The sequence below is a fragment of the Saccopteryx leptura genome, chromosome 12 (assembly GCF_036850995.1).
Source record: "Saccopteryx leptura isolate mSacLep1 chromosome 12, mSacLep1_pri_phased_curated, whole genome shotgun sequence".
NCBI classification, from domain to species: domain Eukaryota; kingdom Metazoa; phylum Chordata; class Mammalia; order Chiroptera; family Emballonuridae; genus Saccopteryx; species Saccopteryx leptura.
The window spans coordinates 2,126,093-2,144,142 of NC_089514.1; the positions used below are offsets into that span (position 1 = coordinate 2,126,093).

At 58.0% G+C, this 18,050-nt stretch overlaps 1 protein-coding gene across 3 annotated transcripts; it reads right to left on the reverse strand.

Annotated features, from left to right (window-relative positions):
- Positions 1 to 9,659: 9,659 nt before the first annotated feature.
- On the reverse strand, positions 9,660 to 16,266 carry FIGNL1 (fidgetin like 1). Of its 3 annotated transcripts, XM_066354221.1 has the most exons (5): positions 16,087 to 16,266; positions 14,070 to 14,139; positions 13,742 to 13,815; positions 12,997 to 13,086; positions 9,660 to 12,667 (listed from the first exon to the last, which is right to left on the reverse strand). In XM_066354221.1, exon 5 carries the CDS (start codon positions 12,655 to 12,657, stop codon positions 10,675 to 10,677), a length of 1,983 nt encoding a protein of 660 aa, XP_066210318.1. In that variant the 5' UTR covers positions 12,658 to 12,667; positions 12,997 to 13,086; positions 13,742 to 13,815; positions 14,070 to 14,139; positions 16,087 to 16,266; the 3' UTR covers positions 9,660 to 10,674. The 3 variants fall into 3 exon arrangements, with proteins under 3 accessions (XP_066210318.1, XP_066210317.1, XP_066210319.1); XM_066354220.1 differs by lacking the exon at positions 13,742 to 13,815; XM_066354222.1 differs by lacking the exons at positions 13,742 to 13,815; positions 14,070 to 14,139.
- Between the last annotated feature and the right edge of the window lie 1,784 nt (positions 16,267 to 18,050).

Here is an 18,050-nt window from a genome sequence, read left to right on the forward strand (position 1 = left end):
AGATAGCCACACCCCAGGTGCTCCATCAGTCAGCGTGCCTGGCTCTGACCACCATGTTGGACAGCACAGGCTGTGACAGCTCCCATCCCGGACGGCTCTGTCGCGGCTGGCGTGCTGAGGAGCCGCCGTACCTGCCTTGCTGCCCGGTCCCCGGGGTCCAGCACAGCAGCTGGGACGGGACGGGACGGGACGGGGACGGGACGGGGACAGGACGGGACGGGACGGGGATGGGACGGGACAGGGACTGGACGGGGACTGGACGGGGACGGGGACAGGGACGGGACGGGACTGGACGGGGACAGGATGGGGACGGGACGGGACGGGGACAGGACGGGACGGGATGGGGACGGGATGGGGACAGGGACAAGACAGGATGGGACGGGGACGGGACGGGACGGGGACAGGACGGGACGGGACGGGGACTGGACGGGACGGGACAAGACAGGATGGGACGGGGACGGGACGGGACGGGGATGGGACGGGGACTGGACGGGACGGGACGGGACGGGACGGGACGGGGACGGGACGGGGACGGGACGGGACGGGACGGGGACGGGATGGGGACGGGACGGGACGGGACGGGACGGGACGGGGACTGGACGGGGACGGGATGGGGACGGGGACGGGGACGGGGACGGGATGGGGACGGGGACTGGACGGGGACGGGATGGGGACGGGACGGGACTGGACGGGGACAGGATGGGGACGGGACGGGACGGGGACAGGACGGGACGGGATGGGGACGGGATGGGGACAGGGACAAGACAGGATGGGACGGGGACGGGACGGGACGGGGACAGGACGGGACGGGACGGGGACTGGACGGGACGGGACAAGACAGGATGGGACGGGGACGGGACGGGACGGGGATGGGACGGGGACTGGACGGGACGGGACGGGACGGGACGGGACGGGGACGGGACGGGGACGGGACGGGACGGGACGGGGACGGGATGGGGACGGGACGGGACGGGACGGGACGGGACGGGACAGGGACTGGACGGGGACTGGACGGGACGGGGACGGGACGGGGACAGGACGGGGACTGGACGGGACGGGACAGGGACGGGACGGGGACGGGACGGGACGGGACGGGACGGGACAGGGACTGGACGGGGACTGGACGGGACGGGGACGGGACGGGGACAGGACGGGGACTGGACGGGACGGGACAGGGACGGGACGGGGACGGGACGGGACGGGACGGGACGGGGACGGGACGGGACGGGACAGGGACGGGACGGGGACGGGACGGGACGGGACGGGGACGGGATGGGGACGGGGACGGGGACGGGGACGGGATGGGGACGGGGACTGGACGGGGACGGGATGGGGACGGGATGGGGACGGGATGGGGACGGGGACGGGACGGGGACGGGATGGGGACGGGATGGGGACGGGACGGGACGGGGACGGGACGGGGACGGGATGGGGACGGGACGGGACGGGACGGGACGGGGACGGGACGGGGACGGGACAGGGACGGGGACGGGATGGGGACGGGATGGGGACGGGATGGGGACGGGATGGGGACGGGGACGGGACGGGGACGGGATGGGGACGGGACGGGACGGGACGGGGACGGGGACTGGACGGGGACGGGGACGGGGACGGGATGGGGACGGGACGGGACTGGACGGGGACAGGACGGGGACGGGGACAGGACGGGACGGGGACGGGATGGGGACGGGATGGGGACGGGATGGGGACGGGATGGGGACGGGGACGGGATGGGGATGGGATGGGGACGGGATGGGGACGGGATGGGGACGGGATGGGGACGGGATGGGGACGGGGACGGGATGGGGACGGGATGGGGACGGGATGGGGACGGGATGGGGACGGGATGGGGACGGGGACGGGATGGGGACGGGATGGGGACGGGATGGGGACGGGATGGGGACGGGATGGGGACGGGGACGGGATGGGGACGGGATGGGGACGGGATGGGGACGGGGACTGGACGGGGACGGGATGGGGACGGGATGGGGACGGGACGGGACGGGGACGGGACGGGGACGGGATGGGGACGGGGACAGGACGGGACGGGATGGGGACGGGACGGGGACGGGGACTGGACGGGACGGGATGGGGACGGGATGGGGACGGGATGGGGACTGGACGGGACGGGACGGGACGGGACGGGGACGGGGACAGGACGGGACGGGGACGGGGACTGGACGGGACGGGATGGGGACGGGACGGGACGGGGACAGGACGGGACGGGGACGGGGACTGGACGGGACGGGATGGGGACGGGACGGGATGGGGACGGGACAGGGACGGGACGGGGACGGGGACGGGACAGGGACAGGACGGGGACTGGATGGGACAGGGACAGGACAGGGACTGGACGGGACAGGGACGGGACGGGACTGGACGGGGACGGGACGGGGACGGGGACGGGGACGGGGACGGGACGGGACGGGGACAGGACGGGACGGGACGGGACGGGGACGGGGACGGGACTGGACGGGGACGGAATGGGGACGGGGACGGGACGGGGACGGGGACGGGGACGGGACGGGACGGGACGGGGACAGGACCGGATGGGATGGTGCCTCAGCACATGGAACTCCCCCCTCCCCCCCCTTAAAGCACAAGGCTCCCAGCTCCCTGGCTCCTTCCTGCCCTGGGGACTGAATCCTGAAGCCTGCCTTCAAATTCAGATTTTGCAACAACTTTCACTTCCCCCCTGGGGGGGGCAGACCTTTCCCAGTGCCAGCAGGGGAATCCCATTTGCCTGAGGACATGAGCTTTCTGTAAAACAGGCAGCCGGTCCTTCCTACGTGGCCCTAACGTGGGAACTGCCCCTTTCCCAGGCTGCAGAGCCCCCGGGGGGGGCGCTCCTCAGAGTCCACACGGTCTCCGGGCCTCCGAGCCCACGGGGGCCGGTCCTCCTGTGACCTCCAGTCCCCTCCCCGAGCAGCAACCTGCGAAACCGAAACCAGGCCGGGTGGGAGGGGGGGTGGGACCTGGGCAAATAGGGAAGGGCTGGGTCCGCCCCGCTGGGGCAGTCTTGCGGGAGCATCCTGCTCTCAGGAGAAAAAGGGGAAAAAAAGGCAAATCACTTCCCTCCAGCTTCCGCTTCTCCTCCATGAACCGCTTGCCTCACGTCCCTGGCAGTTAGAGAAATGTTCCTTGTGAAAGCTGCTATTTCCACACATTCTCACCGTGGGCGGCCTGGGGTGCCAGGAGGTGCCTTTGCATTTCGGGGTCCTGCCCTCCCCTCTGGGCCGAGCACCCGCCCGCCCCTCCCGCGTCTGGGAGTCTGGGGCTGGGGCCTTGCTTCTCCACCTGGAGGCAAACGCCAGCTCAAATCACCGGCTTCTTCTTTCAGGGGTCGGGGAGGGGTGCGTGCTGGTCTCCACTGGACCCCGGGGCAGGGCCGGAGCCCTGAAAGCTTCCCTGGGCGGCTGGAGATCTCCCAGCGTGGCCTGTGGCCACATCAGCTGGCAGCAGCCACCGAGTGGGCGGGCTTCAGGGGGCCCCGGTGGCAAGGCCAGGGCTGGGGTCGCCAGAGCCGGCCCCCGCTCAGGAGCACGTAGCGTGGAGGCAGCGTCCCCCGTGCCGGGGTGGAGGCAGCGTCCCCCGTGCCGGGGTGGAGGCAGCGAGGACCTGGGTAGTTCCTCGCTCAGCCTGGCCTGTCCAGTCTGTAGACAGGGACGTCAGACGCGGGGGGAAGGGCTCCCCTGAGGTGTCGGCTGTGAAGCAAGGACTTGGAAACTGTCCCCCCTGGTCGTCAGGTCCCGAGGGAGGGCCCACGTGGGTGTCTGTGCGGCGGACTCGGGGGCCAGCGCGCGGACTGAGAGAAAGCCAGCGCCTCTGGTCCCCCGGCAGTCCCCCCATGTCTGCAGGGCCCTTCCTGCACGGGACTCACACACCCAGGAAGCTCCCGGCACATGGACACAGTCCAGAGCATTTGGGAAGTCTAATTAATACGCCTGTTATGTACATGAAACTAGATGGAAGGAAAGGAACTTAAAATGTGAGCTTTTAGCCAATGAACTGGCCATTTCCTACCATCTGAGGTGGAGTCCTTGAAAAGGGCATATGACCATGGACAGGGCTGTGTGCGGCTGCCCGGGGGCCCTGCCTGGGGAAGCTGGGAGGCGCTCTCCACCTAGTGGTGAGAGGGGTGTCCGGCAGCAGGGGCCTGACCCGGCCGCCCAGGCCGGCCTTGCTTCCGGAAGACATCTTCCAGTGCCAGGGAGAGCCGTGTCTGACACCCCTGCTGACAGGGGGCAGGCCGAGCCCCGGGGGGGGGGGGGGAACTGAACCCCGTTACTTAGCGGTGAAGGATGGAACAGGCTTACAACCAGCTGGATGTGTTTTATCAGAATTACCTGCCGATGGTTTTATTTTCAAATACCCTTCACATGTGTCATTTCGCTATTACACCTGCTCCTGAGACCAGTCCTGGGGTGCCAAGAGTTGGGGTCTCCCTGCCCCACGGGGCGGCGGGCGCTCCTGCCTCCCACCCAAACTTTTCTAATGGTTGATCAACCCCCCCCCGCCCCACCCCCAGGTCCCACCCTGACCTCTGCTGAGCTTAGCTCCCGCCTGAGCAAAGAGTCCAAAGAGCTCTCCTGCTGCGCCCCCCGCCCCAGCCGGGACCCCCTGGGCCTCCAGCCCCCCAGAGCCCAGCTCTCTGACGTCAGCGCAGGGCAGGAATTCCGCCTGCACCGCCCTGCGTCCAGTGGGTGGGACTGCGGAATAAACTGACAACAGACAGACAGACCAACAGGAGGAGAGGCACGGGGTTCTATCCAAGGTGGGACCGTTTTCCACGGAATGGAGGCCCCTCGCAGACAGAAGAGAAAACCCTCAAAGACGCAGTGAGGCGTGGAGCCTGCTGCAGGCTCAGACAAGGGGTGGGGGTGAGGTTAAGGCTGGTCCCTCTTTGCTGACAGGTAGAGTCTCCCCGTGAGACCCCAGCCCTCCAGATGGCGCGATGCGGCTCTGCGGCCACATTTTGGGGAAGGCTTCGGTGAAGAATAGATTTGCCAGATATTTTTTTATTATTCAAAACACGGTATGTTGCTAGTGCATTGTGGTTGTGTGTGGTGTTATCATAGGAAAGACCAGGAGGGGGCGCTAAAGAGCCTCACCCTAGTTTATGCAGTGTCTCCTGCTCTGAAATTTTTAAATGGAAAATATTTCTAAGGTAATAAAAATAGAATTTATTTATTTATTAGCAAGAGAGAGAGAGACAGGGATGGACAGATGAGAAGCATCAACTTGTTGCAGCACCTTAGTCGTTCATTAATTGTTCTTTCTCATGTGCGTTGTTGATTGGGGGCTTTAGCTGAGCCAGTGACCCCTTGCTCAAGCCAGCGACCTTGGGGTCATGTCTATAATCCCACACTCAAGCCTGCAACCTGCTCAAGCTGGTGAGCCCGCGACCTTGGGGTCTCAAACCTGGGTCCTCAGCATCCCAGGCTGATGCTCTATCCACTGCGCCCCTGCCTGGTCAGGCATTGGGAGATATATTAATCAGACAAAAAAAATGTCAGATCCCAGAGTTTTTAAACAAAGAACAGCTACTAGGAAGGCACTCCGGAACCTGCAACAGCAAACTGCGCCTCTCTTTTTGGCTACAAACGCTCTAGGAGCAAATGCGTAAGTTCGGCAGGGAATGGGGCATACATACTACAGTGTGTTTGAATTTGGGGCCACAAATTCAACTGTGCAAGAAATATCATTTTAGTCATCCACTGCTAGGTTCACTTTAGCCCCAAACTTGGCAGCATCAAACAGGAAACATTTGTTATCTAACCCAGTGGTCCCCAACCTTTTTTGGGCCACAGACCGGTTTAATGTCAGAAAATATTTTCACGGACCGGCCTTTAGGGTGAGAAGGATAAATGTATCACGTGACCGAGACAAGACAAGTGGCAAGAGTGAGTCTTAGGCGGATGTAACAGAGGGAATCTGGTCATTTTTTAAAAATAAAAACATGGTTCAGACTTAACTATAAATAAAATGGAAATAATGTAAGTTATTTATTCTTTCTTTGAGGACCGGTACCAAATGGCCCATGGATCGGTACCGGTCCGCGGCCTGGGGGTTGGGGACCACTGATCTAAGCAGTCCGATGGGTCCGGAATCCGGGCAGGTGCGGCCTCTCTGAGCTTCTAGCTCCAGGTGCCCCATATCTGCGATTAAGGTGCCTGTTGGGGCCGAGGTCTCAGCTGGAGGCTCAGCTGGGGGACTATTCACTTTTAAGCTTCTTGACACGATTGTCAGGGCTCCCTTCCTCTCGGGCTGCTGGGAGGGAACCCCCGTTTCTTGCTGACTGTTGGCAGAGGGCACCCTATGTTCTTGGCAGGTGGTGCTCTCCACGGGGCGGCTCTCAGTGTGGCCGCTGGCTCTCAGCGTGGCAGGATGAGAGCCTCGCCCACAGACCCTGCAGAGACGGTCCTCTGGCCGCCCCCCCCCCAGGGCGTGAGGTGCCAGGGTCTCCCCCGGGGAGCCAACGTTCTGAGCTTCTCATCCTGCTGAGGCATTGCTATACCCTCACCTCCTCTGCTTTTCCCTGAGGCACTTTTCCTGACACTAAGTCTCTTAATTAAAAAAAATAAATAATAATAATAATAAATCCCTTCATTTTAAGACATGTCTCCAATACTACCCAGGAAGCCGTAAAGAATCCGCAAAGGATCCAGAGACGACGATGAGGAGGGGGAGGGGGAGGGAGGGGAGGAGGAAGACAGCCGACGAGAAAAATGTTTCAACACGTATGTGCATACGTGTCACTTCCGTGTACGTGCTTCTCGCTGACGCCTCGTGAGCTCCCGGAGGCATTATCCTCATGAAAAATAAATCACAGGGAACACTGGGTGACAAGGAACACAGACTCCAAACTCCAGGACCTACAGTATCGTACCGGTTTGCACGGAAAATACAATCACGACTCAACAGTAATAAGAACACACCCTGCTTCTGCGTACTCACGCCTGCACACCTCCCCTGCCCACCCTGTACTTTCTACCAGGAGGAGCCCATTTCCGAGGTTCTGCCCTGACCCTGGACCTGCACGCGCACTGCTCACAAATGAGGGGATCGGGGACGTGCTGACACTCCAGGACGTCCAGCCTTCTGTACACGGTGCATTTTCACCAATGAAATCAAGTTGGATTTGCATCTCATTTGCATAATTGAATATTTTAATTTTTTTTGACTTGTCATTTGCTTTTCTGATGCTCTTGTTTAATAAAAATAATAAAAAAGTTTCTAATCACCTCACATTCATTTTGAAACGTCCCCTAATTTTTGTGAGCCGTATACTTTTCTAGTCACTTTAGTGTGTGTTGGGTTTCTCTCACACAAAACGCATCGCCTCCCGTTTAAGGTACTTCCTCCTGCCTCAAGCTGACAACCTCAGAGGGGCTCCTTTGCCTTGAGTTCAGAACACCATGTATCGAGTTACCAGGGAATGGGTGTCTGTGCTTTTTACAGAATGTCCCCTTTTCTCCAGAAGTTATCAGGGGCCCACCGTTTCTCCATAAATTAACACCTTTAATGCTAACAGGAAATGCTACCCCAAATCCCCCATTTCTTATAATACGTGTTTGTGGCTGGATGTCCTCCGCTGGGTAGGACTCTAGAAGCGTCTTAAGTAACTTGTTTACCTTTTGTTCCCCTTGCTAATCCACCTGTTGCGTACGTTCATCAGCTGCAAGAAAGACAAGCCCTGCTCATTACTTCATAACGTTGCTCAATAACCTAAGTTACCAAGGTGGCAGGTGTCACGGCCTTTGAAAGGTGTGTGGTTGTGGGAGCTCATCGCCAATCGCACTTTTTTTTTTTGTATTTTTCTGAAGCTGGAAACGGGGAGGCAGTCAGACAGACTCCCGCATGCACCCGACCGGGATCCACCCGGCATGCCCACCAGGGGGCAATGCTCTGCCCATCTGGGGTGTTGCTCTGTTGTGACCAGAGCCATTCTAGTGCCTGAGGCAGAGGCCACAGAGCCATCCTCAGCGCCCGGGCAAACTTTGCTCCGATGGAGCCTTGGCTGTGGGAGGGGAAGAGAGAGACAGAGGAAGGAGAGGGTGAGGGGTGGAGAAGCAGATGGGTACTTCTCCTGTGTGCCCTGGCCGGGAATCAAACCCGGGACACCCGCACGCCAGGCTGACGCTCTACCACTGAGCTAACTGGCCAGGGCCGCCAATCGCACTTTTTATCTGGCAGGGGTGCCAGGCCCATCACTCCGCCCGAGCTCGCTGACCTAGGTATTGCTAAATGAAAATACCGACCCTAATGACCAATCGTAAGAGCTTGTGAACCCCCTCCTGTGGTGAGCACCTTGATGACTCAGGGCGTGTGGCAGATGTCTGGATCCCATGGCAGAGCTGGGCCAGAGAGCCTCCGAGAGGAACCAGAGCAGGATGCAGTTTTCCCCAAGTATGGATGTGGCCCGTGAGAAACAAGCCTTTTTCATCTCTCAGTGCCTTTTATGCTCCAGATGGTGGAAAGGAACAAATGATGACATACAGACACATTCTGCACCCACGAAGCTTATCCATTAAGATAGATTTATCCGCACCATTTCCCTACAATTACTGTGCCCTAGTTTTACGGCAATTTTCTCTATTTTGTGAAATTATCTTTCCAGGAGCTTAGCACCCGGGTTGCAGCGTTCCACGGGGTCGAAAGTGTGTGCCCGGCTGGGCCGTTTCTCCTGGATACGGGGTCAGCGTCACCTGTGCCCCAGCCTGTGGGAAAGTGGGACTTGTCCAGTCGCAGATGGCGCATCACACGTGCATGTCACCTGCTGGAAGGTCCCTTTGTCAGACGGGTTTCTGACCACTGGGTTTCCTAACGTGAAGATGAAGTCTGTGCCTCGCAGCTACTTTCTAAAGCCATTTTGGGAGCTGTGCTCAAATTGGAGCTGGAGGAGTGACCGTGCCAGGGATTGATTCTGAGCAGTTTACTTCCAACACAATCACATCTACATGCAAAACATCTACTAAAGAAAACGGCTTCTTAAAAGATTTATTATTCGGCCCCCTTTCCGTATGCAATGTATGTATTTTAAGAGGAATTTATCAGGGGGCTCTTCACTCTCGCCCCTTAGTCACTTACTAACAAAGCTACAGGCACCAAAACAAACAAAGCACCCAGTTTAATTATTCAACAATTATATGCTCCATACTTTAAAAATACCATTTCAGAGTCTTTACAAACACAAGAGTGCATTATTGACAATACTGTGTACGTGCTGTCAGGTGTGGAAACGTCCCCCCTCCAGCCCCCAGGGGGCAGAAGTGGTGTCCTCTGGGGCTGGGGCTCCCCTTTCTCCACGCAGAGCCGAGTGAGCTAGTGTGCAGCCTGCCTTGCTGGTGAGCAGGGCCAGGGCCGCTCTCCCCACTGATGTTCACTCCTAACGCCCTCTGGACAGTTCCAAACCCTTTGTGTAAAACCCCATGAAGCCTGAACTGCGCTCCACTGAGGGACATCTGGGTTCTGTTTCTTCACAGTCAGTGTTCCAGTGAACTTCCCTGTGCGGCATGGACAGCTAGAAGTGGGGCACTTTTTGGAAGACATGATCCAACTGCCTCCCAGAAAGGCTGGACTCACCAGACTCTCCACTCCAGGGTCAGGTGATGGCCTCCTCTCCAAATTGCTACTAACACTACAAACTATCAACGTTATCACACTCTGTCCAGTGTTTTAATAATTTCCGCTGTTAAATTTTACATTTGGACGCTTTAGGCTCTGGTACAGAGGTCAGTGACCAGTACAGAAAGCAGTGAAAGACCACTAAGGTAAACAAGCTCGGGTCCGGCTCTACACGCCCTCAACAGAGGACGGCCTGCACCAGCCCACCCCTACCACAGACTACTTACTGGGCACCAGGTCCTATGATGCCAACAGGTCGGTGCCACCAAAGAGGAGACTGAAGACATCCCACCGTGTAGAAAACATCTGGAAGAACAGACGCCCAGATGTTCAGTGCTTCTCCAGTGATGTTTATTCTCTTTCGTCTCTGCTGTCTAATGTCCCTACAATGAACATGCAGTATTTATAAAGCAGAACGGCCCATTACAGAAATCTGAAAACATTTCTGAAAGACACCAATACTCCAGGCTGCCAAGGAGTGCAAATACAACGTTGCTGAACACCAGCTGCCCCTAGGAAACATTCTTCACCTCTCAATTCCACTGTACGTCTCTGCTATTAGATCACACTTTGCTATTTCCGCACATGTTGTCTTCATTAGTCCTGGTAAGGGAGGAGAACAGCGTGAGGTTACAAGCCCAAGTGAAAACTGACACATTCACTCCAGTGAGCAGCGCTTGGTCTCAAACGTGAACAACTGTAGTAGCAATAAAAGACATGCGTAAATCATACATCCTCATACAAGTAAATCATACGTCCTCATACAAATTCACAAATAAATGTAAAGTTTTGCTAATCACCGCATCGCACACCTTGGAAAGAAAGACCGGTTAGAAACAGAAGTTCCTCCGCCTGCGGTGTGAATGCGGGTACACGCGGGTAACGCCTGGAAGGGGGCTCACGCTCCCACACAGGCTGCCAATCAAGTGTAAGACCTGTCCTATCGCCACGCGATTTGAGGTGTTGGGTTCAGAATATGCATGAAGAGAACCCCTAATCAGCCTGGTGTCCAGCGCTCCAGGGACACCCGCTGCCCACTGGGTCCCCTCACTTCCCGCAGCCGAACGTCCTGTCCCAGCTCTCGTACAGCTCTAAATCCTTGGCGGACACGCTGGGGCGCACGGCTCGGAAGGCGCTGTCGAAGTCGGTGTAAGCGATGGGCGGCACCTGGTTGGCCGCGATGGTGGTGATGTCGGCGGCCTGCAGCCTGCGGATGGGGCCGAGGGACGCCTCCCGGCACAGCTGCGTCATGTCAGCGCCCGAGAAGCCCTCGGAGCGCTGCACCACGCGCTCCAGCTCGTCCTCGCGCAGGTGGCACTGCTCCCGCGACATCAGGGTGCGCACGATCTGCCCGCGCGCCGGCGCCCCCGGCAGCGGGATGTACAGCCGCTTGGCCAGCCTCCGCCGCGCCGCCTCGTCGATCTCCTGCGGCCGGTTGGTGGCGCCCACGACCAGGATGCGGTCTTCGGCGGCCGTGGCGGCGCCGTCCAACTGCACCAGAAACTCGGTCTTGATCCTCCGGGAGGACTCGTGCTCGCCGTCAGCCCGCTGTGACAGCAGGGAGTCGATCTCATCAATGAAGATGACAGCGGGCTGGTGGCAGCGCGCAACGGCGAACAGCGCGCGGACCATTTTCTCCCCCTCGCCCACCCACTTGGAGGTCAAGGAGGAGGCGGAGATGCTGAAGAAGGTCGCCCCCGACTGACTGGCGATGCACTTGCCAATCAGGGTCTTCCCGGTCCCCGGCGGCCCGAAGAGCAGAACTCCTTTCGGCGGCCCTCGCAAACCGGTGAAGATGTCCGGCCTCAGCATGGGCCACACGACTATCTCCTTTATGGTGGCTTTGGCAAATTCCACCCCCGCGATATCGTCCCAGTGCACTGGGGGCCCGTGGTCCATGATCTCACTCATGATCAGCTCGACCATCTTCGGCTCCAAGCTCTTCAGACGCTCGTCCACGGGCTGTGCCGGTTCTGAGCGCCCAGTCCCATCAGGCTTGTACTGCAGCCCGCCCCCCGGGTCCCCCGCGTCCGGCTTCGGTACAGGAGGGACAAACTTCCCCAGAATCCCCCGGGACCGGCTGGCTCCCAGGGACTTTTTCAGGCCGCAGGAAGACCCCGCCGCCCGCGGGGGCTGGTGGTTCTTTCTCTGCTGCTCCGCCCACAGCTGCTCTCTGGCGGTTTTAAAGGAGGGCTGGACGCTTTCCCCTCTCCGGCCACTGTCTTCTGTTTTACTGAAAGGGTTACTCGGGCCGGAGGCCAAGAGCGCATCCGAGGCGCCGGAACCGTAAACGGCGCCCGGAGGAAAACGAGACTGTCCGGGGAAGAACAAGTTCAGTCCTGCGCTGGCTTTTGAAGAGCTGTCCCTTTCCTTTCCGATAGCGCCAAACAGCGGTGTGGCCAAGTCACCGAAAAGAGTTGGGGGTGTGGGATACGTCTTTGGGGCGTCAGTCACCACAGGCGGCTGGGCATTCTGAGGGCCCAGCGGACGGCTGTCCGGGAGGTCTCGGGTCCCGTCCGCACCCCGAGCTGAGTCAGCCAGCGGGTCCCTCACCCCGGAACCACCACAAACACTCAATTCTGGGGGAGCGAAGCCCACGGCCCCTTTATGGATGACGACCAAGGCGCCGGCAGGCGCCAGCAGGGTGTCCCTGGCCTTTTCTCCAGCCCGCATCATCGCCTGCACCGCGCTCATCTGGAAAACGTTACTGATTGACAGTCCGGACTGCCACTTGTCACTGTCCGTGTGCTGAGATCTTGCCAAAGTCAAGATGCTTTCTGCATAGTTATTCAAGCCAGTTTCAGCATTGTCGGAGTCAACGATGGCAGAATACTTCTCCGCATACTTTTTGAACAGTTTGGAAGCGCAGGCCTGGGAGATCTCCGAGTTTGCGCGTGCGTACTGAAGGCGCAGGATCTGCGCCCGGTAGGCGTCCGCCTTCTGCGCGGCTGTACATGCGCCTGACGTGACCGCGAAGTAGTTCTTCTGCCACTCACTCAGGTGCACAGACCGGGAGCCGGAGGCCTGCATGGTGGGGGCTCTGGGAGGAGGGCAGAAATGAAAGTCACTGATCACTCGAAGACAAAGGTAGACTTTTAAATCTCAGTTTATCTGAAAGAAAGTATACTGGGTCTTCCAATTGTAAGGACAGAACCACTTGCAAGGGCGATTCTAATTATTCATAAATTTCCAAGCATTCAAGATATAAAAGATTAAAGACCTGATTTAATAATGCTTTGTTATGGGTTACATTGTTTTCGTTCTATAATACTTTCCCCTGCAAACAGAGAGAGCACTCGAAAGGGAAGGACTTGAAATTATTGAGCAAAAGGGCAGGAAGAAAGAAGAATGAACTAGAGGCAAACACACCAGGCCCTGAGGCTGAAGTCTGGTCTCTGCGGAAAAGAGGATGAACAATCTCAAACAAGCCTCTTGCTGTCACCTAGTCTTCAGTTTTATCTGTAAAGTGAGAGAAATCATTGTGAGAATCCAGACAAATCATGAATATAAAAATGCTTTGAGCCCTGGCCGGTTTGCCCAGTGGTAGAGCACTGGCCCCGTGTGTGGATGTCCCAGGTCCGATTCCCGGCCAGGCTCACAGGGGAGGTGCCCATCTGCTTTTCCACCCCTCCCCCTCTCCTTCCTCTCTGTGTCTCTTCCCCTCCTGCAGCCATGGCTCAGCTGGAGTGGGTTGGTGGCCCTACGTGCTGAGGATGACTCCATGGCCTCGGCCTCAGGCGCTAAGAAGAGCTTGGTTGCTGAGCAACAGAGCAATGCCCCTTAGTGGGCTTTCTGGGTAGATCCCAGTTGGGGCGCATGTAGAATCCATCTCTCTACCTCCCCCCCTTCTCTCACTGAATTTTTTTTTTAATGCTTTGAAAAGGCCCTGGTCAGTTAGCTTGGCTGGTTAGCACCATCGGTTAAGAGCATCATTCTGAAAAAAAGGTTGCAGGTTCGATCTCCGGTCAGGACACACACAGGAAGCAACCAAAAAAATGCACGACTGAGTGGAACAACAAATGCTTCCCTCCCCACTCCTCTCTCTCTCCCTTTTCTCTGTCTCTTTAAAATTCAATAAAAGTTAAGCCCTGACTGGATAGGTCTGGAGTCTCACCCCACAGCATGAAGGTTGCAGGTTCAATTCTCAGGTCTGGGCACAAACAGAAGCAGGTCGATGTTCCTGTCTCTCTCTCTCTCAAAAAAAAAAAAAAGCTTTAAAACTACTACCACCCTAATGTACAATTGTAAAAACTGAGGCTGGGCATGCGAAGGAACTTCCTCAAGGTCACAGAGTTAGCACTGGCGCCAGAATCTGCACACAAGCAGTCTCAGGCAGTGTGCACGTCCCGTGTGCAAATGCCCCAATGCTACCAGCCAAGGCCAGAGCAGCACAAATCACGCCTACAAGCAACCGTCATTACTAAGTCTTTTTAAGGACTTACTTGCGAATGAACACTTAGAGCAGGAAGCCCTGGAATCTTTCACCATTTCCCAACTTCACATGAAGTAGAACTGTCACGATACATGAGTTAGGAGAACAAGTTACACAGTCTGTTAGTAAAGTCCTTACGTTTTCGATTACTTCTATTTTTATGAGCCTTCTTACAGTAAGTTAAAATAATCTTAACACAATTATGGCTGAATATATCACTCTGCTGGATGTGTAGAATTTTACCTGGCAACCCACAAGGAAAATTTCCAAGATGATTTTCAAGTTTCCTAAACAGTATTGCAATAAAGAAATAAACAACTCATGTATTTTAAATTTTACCCTTCCAGTTATGATTATATTATGTGACAATCATGGTTTACAGTTTCCTATCTCCCATAATACTCTACAAAGAATCTGTCACGTTGTAAAGAGATGTTTAAAAACCTTTGTCAAAGAAATAAACTTCAGACTCAGAGAGAGCCACTCAGGCGGCTCAGTGGATAGCATCTTGTCCCTGTGTGTGGATGTTGTGGGTTCAATCCCTGGTCAGGGCACCAGGGCACAGAGCAGAAGTAACCAATGAGCACACAACTAAACGGAAGAACAAACTGATGCTTCGCGCTCTCTCTCTCTCTCTCTCTCAAATCAATGGGAAATTTTTAAAAAACCAAAAACTCAGATTCTAATTTGCTTCAAGGTATAAAGCTACACAGAGTCAAAACTAGAACTGACGTCTCCTGGCTGTTCTTTCCGTTACACCTTTTAAACGTATTTTAACCTTTTCTGGGCAATACTGGAGATGGGAAAGTGAAGGAGAGGTGACTTGGGACATATTTTATCACCAGCTTCCTCTTACTACAAACCTCCTCCTCCTGTCTAGGGCTTCATCTCTCTCTGTCACCTGCAGTCCTGGGAGTCCTCACAGCTGAGTTCTTGTCACTGCTCCCAGCACAGCCTCCCTTTCCTCTCCACCTGCCCCCAGTTCTCCAAAATTCACCTCCCATGTCCTACTGCCTCCTCTGAACTCAGTCACTTGTCCAGCGGCTGCGGATTCCGATAACAAACACCCCCTTCGTTCGGCCAGCCCTGATCAGTGACACAGCCACCGCACCCCGTTACCATTTCCAAGTTACTGTCATCTTCGTGGCGTCCCCAGATCTAACAATCTAACGACCAACGGCCTGTGAATGAGCTGCATGCATGTCACGCCTTCCCCTCCGGGTCGTTTTCTGCAGATTGTTAGGAATGGGGTATTTCTCTAACCAGGCAGATGGCTCCTGCAAGCGGGCACCGTCTCCAGGGCGTCCACAGTTTCCGGGCCTCGCCGTCGGGGGACTCCCGGGACACAGCTGTCTGTCCCCGGACGGCCGGAGCTCCCGCCCGGTGCGGGCGCGCGCACACCCCGTGGAACCCCCTCGGACCCCCGGACCGCGCAGACCCCGTGGAACCCCCTCGGACCCCCGGACCGCGCAGACCCCGTGGAACCTCCTCGGACCCCCGGACCGCGCAGACCCCGTGGAACCCCCTCGGACCCCCGGACCGCGCAGACCCCGTGGAACCTCCTCGGACCCCCGGACCGCGCACACCCCGTGGAACCTCCTCGGACCCCCGGACCGCGCACACCCCGTGGAACCCCCTCGGACCCCCGGACCGCGCACACCCCGTGGAACCTCCTCGGACCCCCGGACCGCGCAGACCCCGTGGAACCTCCTCGGACCCCCGGACCGCGCAGACCCCGTGGAACCTCCTCGGACCCCCGGACCGCGCACACCCCGTGGAACCCCCTCGGACCCCCGGACCGCGCACACCCCGTGGAACCCCCTCGGACCCCCGGACCGCGCAGACCCCGTGGAACCCCCTCGGACCCCCGGACCCCCGAAGCGCGCAGGTTCGCGCGCCGGCCGTGACCTCGCCGCAAGATCCCCACCTCGGTCTCGGGGTCACGGCCGCGCCGCGAGGCCGACGGGGGGAGGGCTCCCACCAGCAAGCGCGCCCCCCGCCGCCCCGTCCCCTAGAAGGCGAGTCACCTGGACGGACAGGTGTGGAGGGCACGCCCCCTGCGAGAAGCGCTCCAGGACCCCGGCCGTCTCGCAGCCGCCCGAAGCCCCTCCACCGCGCCGGCCGCCCCGGGAGGGTCTGCGGGGTCCGAGCAAGCCGCTCGTGTCTCTGGCTCCCGCCCGGCTCCGGCCCCTCCACGCCGCCCAGGCTCCCCGACAACTGGGCCGATTCCGAAAAGCGCGCGGGCCGAAGTGCGCCTGCGCGCTGCAGACGTGCCCCGCCCATGCCGTGCGTACGTCTGTACGTACGTAGCGGGCGCGTGCGTCGGGGGCGGGGCCGCGATTTGAGAGGAAGATCGCGCGTCGAGGGCGTGGACACGGGCCAGGGGGCGGAGTGAGGGCGTGGTCTCGGGGCGGGGCGGGGCGGAGCCGCGTGTTGAAAGGAGGCTCGCTTGCTAAGGGGCGTGGTCACTGGCCGGGGGCGGGGCAGAGGCGTGGTCTCTGGGTGGAGTGGGGGCGTGACCGGGGACGAGAGGAGCGGGGGCTCGAGGCGGCCAGGGCGGGGCCTCGGACGGGTGGGCGGGGCACTGGCTGCGCTCTGTCCCCCGTGCTTGCAGGAGGCGGTTCTATTAAATGGGATGCGCTTACTGTGCAGCGACGGCGCGTTTACACAACGGGGCGAAGTCTGCCTTTCGTTACGAAGGCGCTTTATTCTTTTCTTTATTTATTCATTTTTATTATTAGAGAGAGAGGAGAGAGAGAGAGAGGGGAAAGAGATAGAACAGAGGAGGAGCAGGAAGCATCAACTCCCATATGTGCCTTGACCAGGCAAGAACGGGGGTTTCGAACCGGCGACCTCAGGGTTCCAGGTCGTCGCTTTATCCACTGCGCCACCATAGGTCAGGCATGAAGGCGCTTTATTCTTAAAGTCCTCCGAAACTAACACGCGCAGGCGCCGTGCTGAGCTACAGTAAGAGGGTTCCCATAGGAGGCGCTCACCTGGACTGGGGTCCTTGAAGATGGTCCCCGCAGTTCCCTCCACGGAGCACGTCGCTGGGTCGGTACCTGTTACTCACTGGCTGAGACTAAGTAGAGAGGCGTGCAAAGGTCACGTGCATTTTTAAGAAGAATAGGGGAATTGGAATATTTGGAAGTCTTGTGGCTCAGGCCTGCCTACCGGTCAGCACATCCCTGCCCCCCCCCCTGGCTTCTTAGGGACTCTTCCCTGGAAGACTTGAAAAGCTCTTCATTACTTACTACCTTGGACTCTGGCTTAGATTTATTTGGATTAGATCAGTTTAGTAAACTGCGTCTTCAGACCAAGAAACAGAACAGGCACTAACAGAATAGGCTGTGTCACATAAGAAGAATTTAGAAGGTTGACTGGGTGTGATGACAGGACCTAAGGATGTCACGAAGGTCCATCTTTCCAACTTCCATTCTGTATCTTCTCCTGGGGGGAATTCCCCTCCCCAGGCGCCGGACCTCCTTGTCCCAGGATGGCCCCCACAAACCAAGAAACCAGCCTACGTATTTAAAGCAGGAGGAAGGAGACACACCAGAAGAGGATCTTTCCTCTGAATACTTCTCTTCTGGAAAAAGGAAGAAGCCTCTTCCCAAGAAGCCAGGGAGCCCCCCCCCCCCCCCCCCGTCCCGCTGGGCTCAGCAGATGCCATGGTTCTCCCTTCCTGAGAAAGTTACTACCATCTGGAGGCGGAGGTGGGGTCGTGGGGTGGAAAAAATGACTGTTGAAGAGCAATTAACACACATGACATCAGAATGACTGAAAAGAACCCGTCCTGTTGGTGGTAGTCTTACTTTTTAGGCTCCTTATTCTTGCTTTTGATTTCCTTAGAAGTTGGGGTCATCCAAGGAAAACTTGTGTGGCGTTAAAGCACCTAAGACCATGCCTGACGTGCATTACACACTCTCAGTAAACAAGGTTGGATACGTTAAGGCTATATAAAAATACCCAAGGATGCCACGCCTTCAGC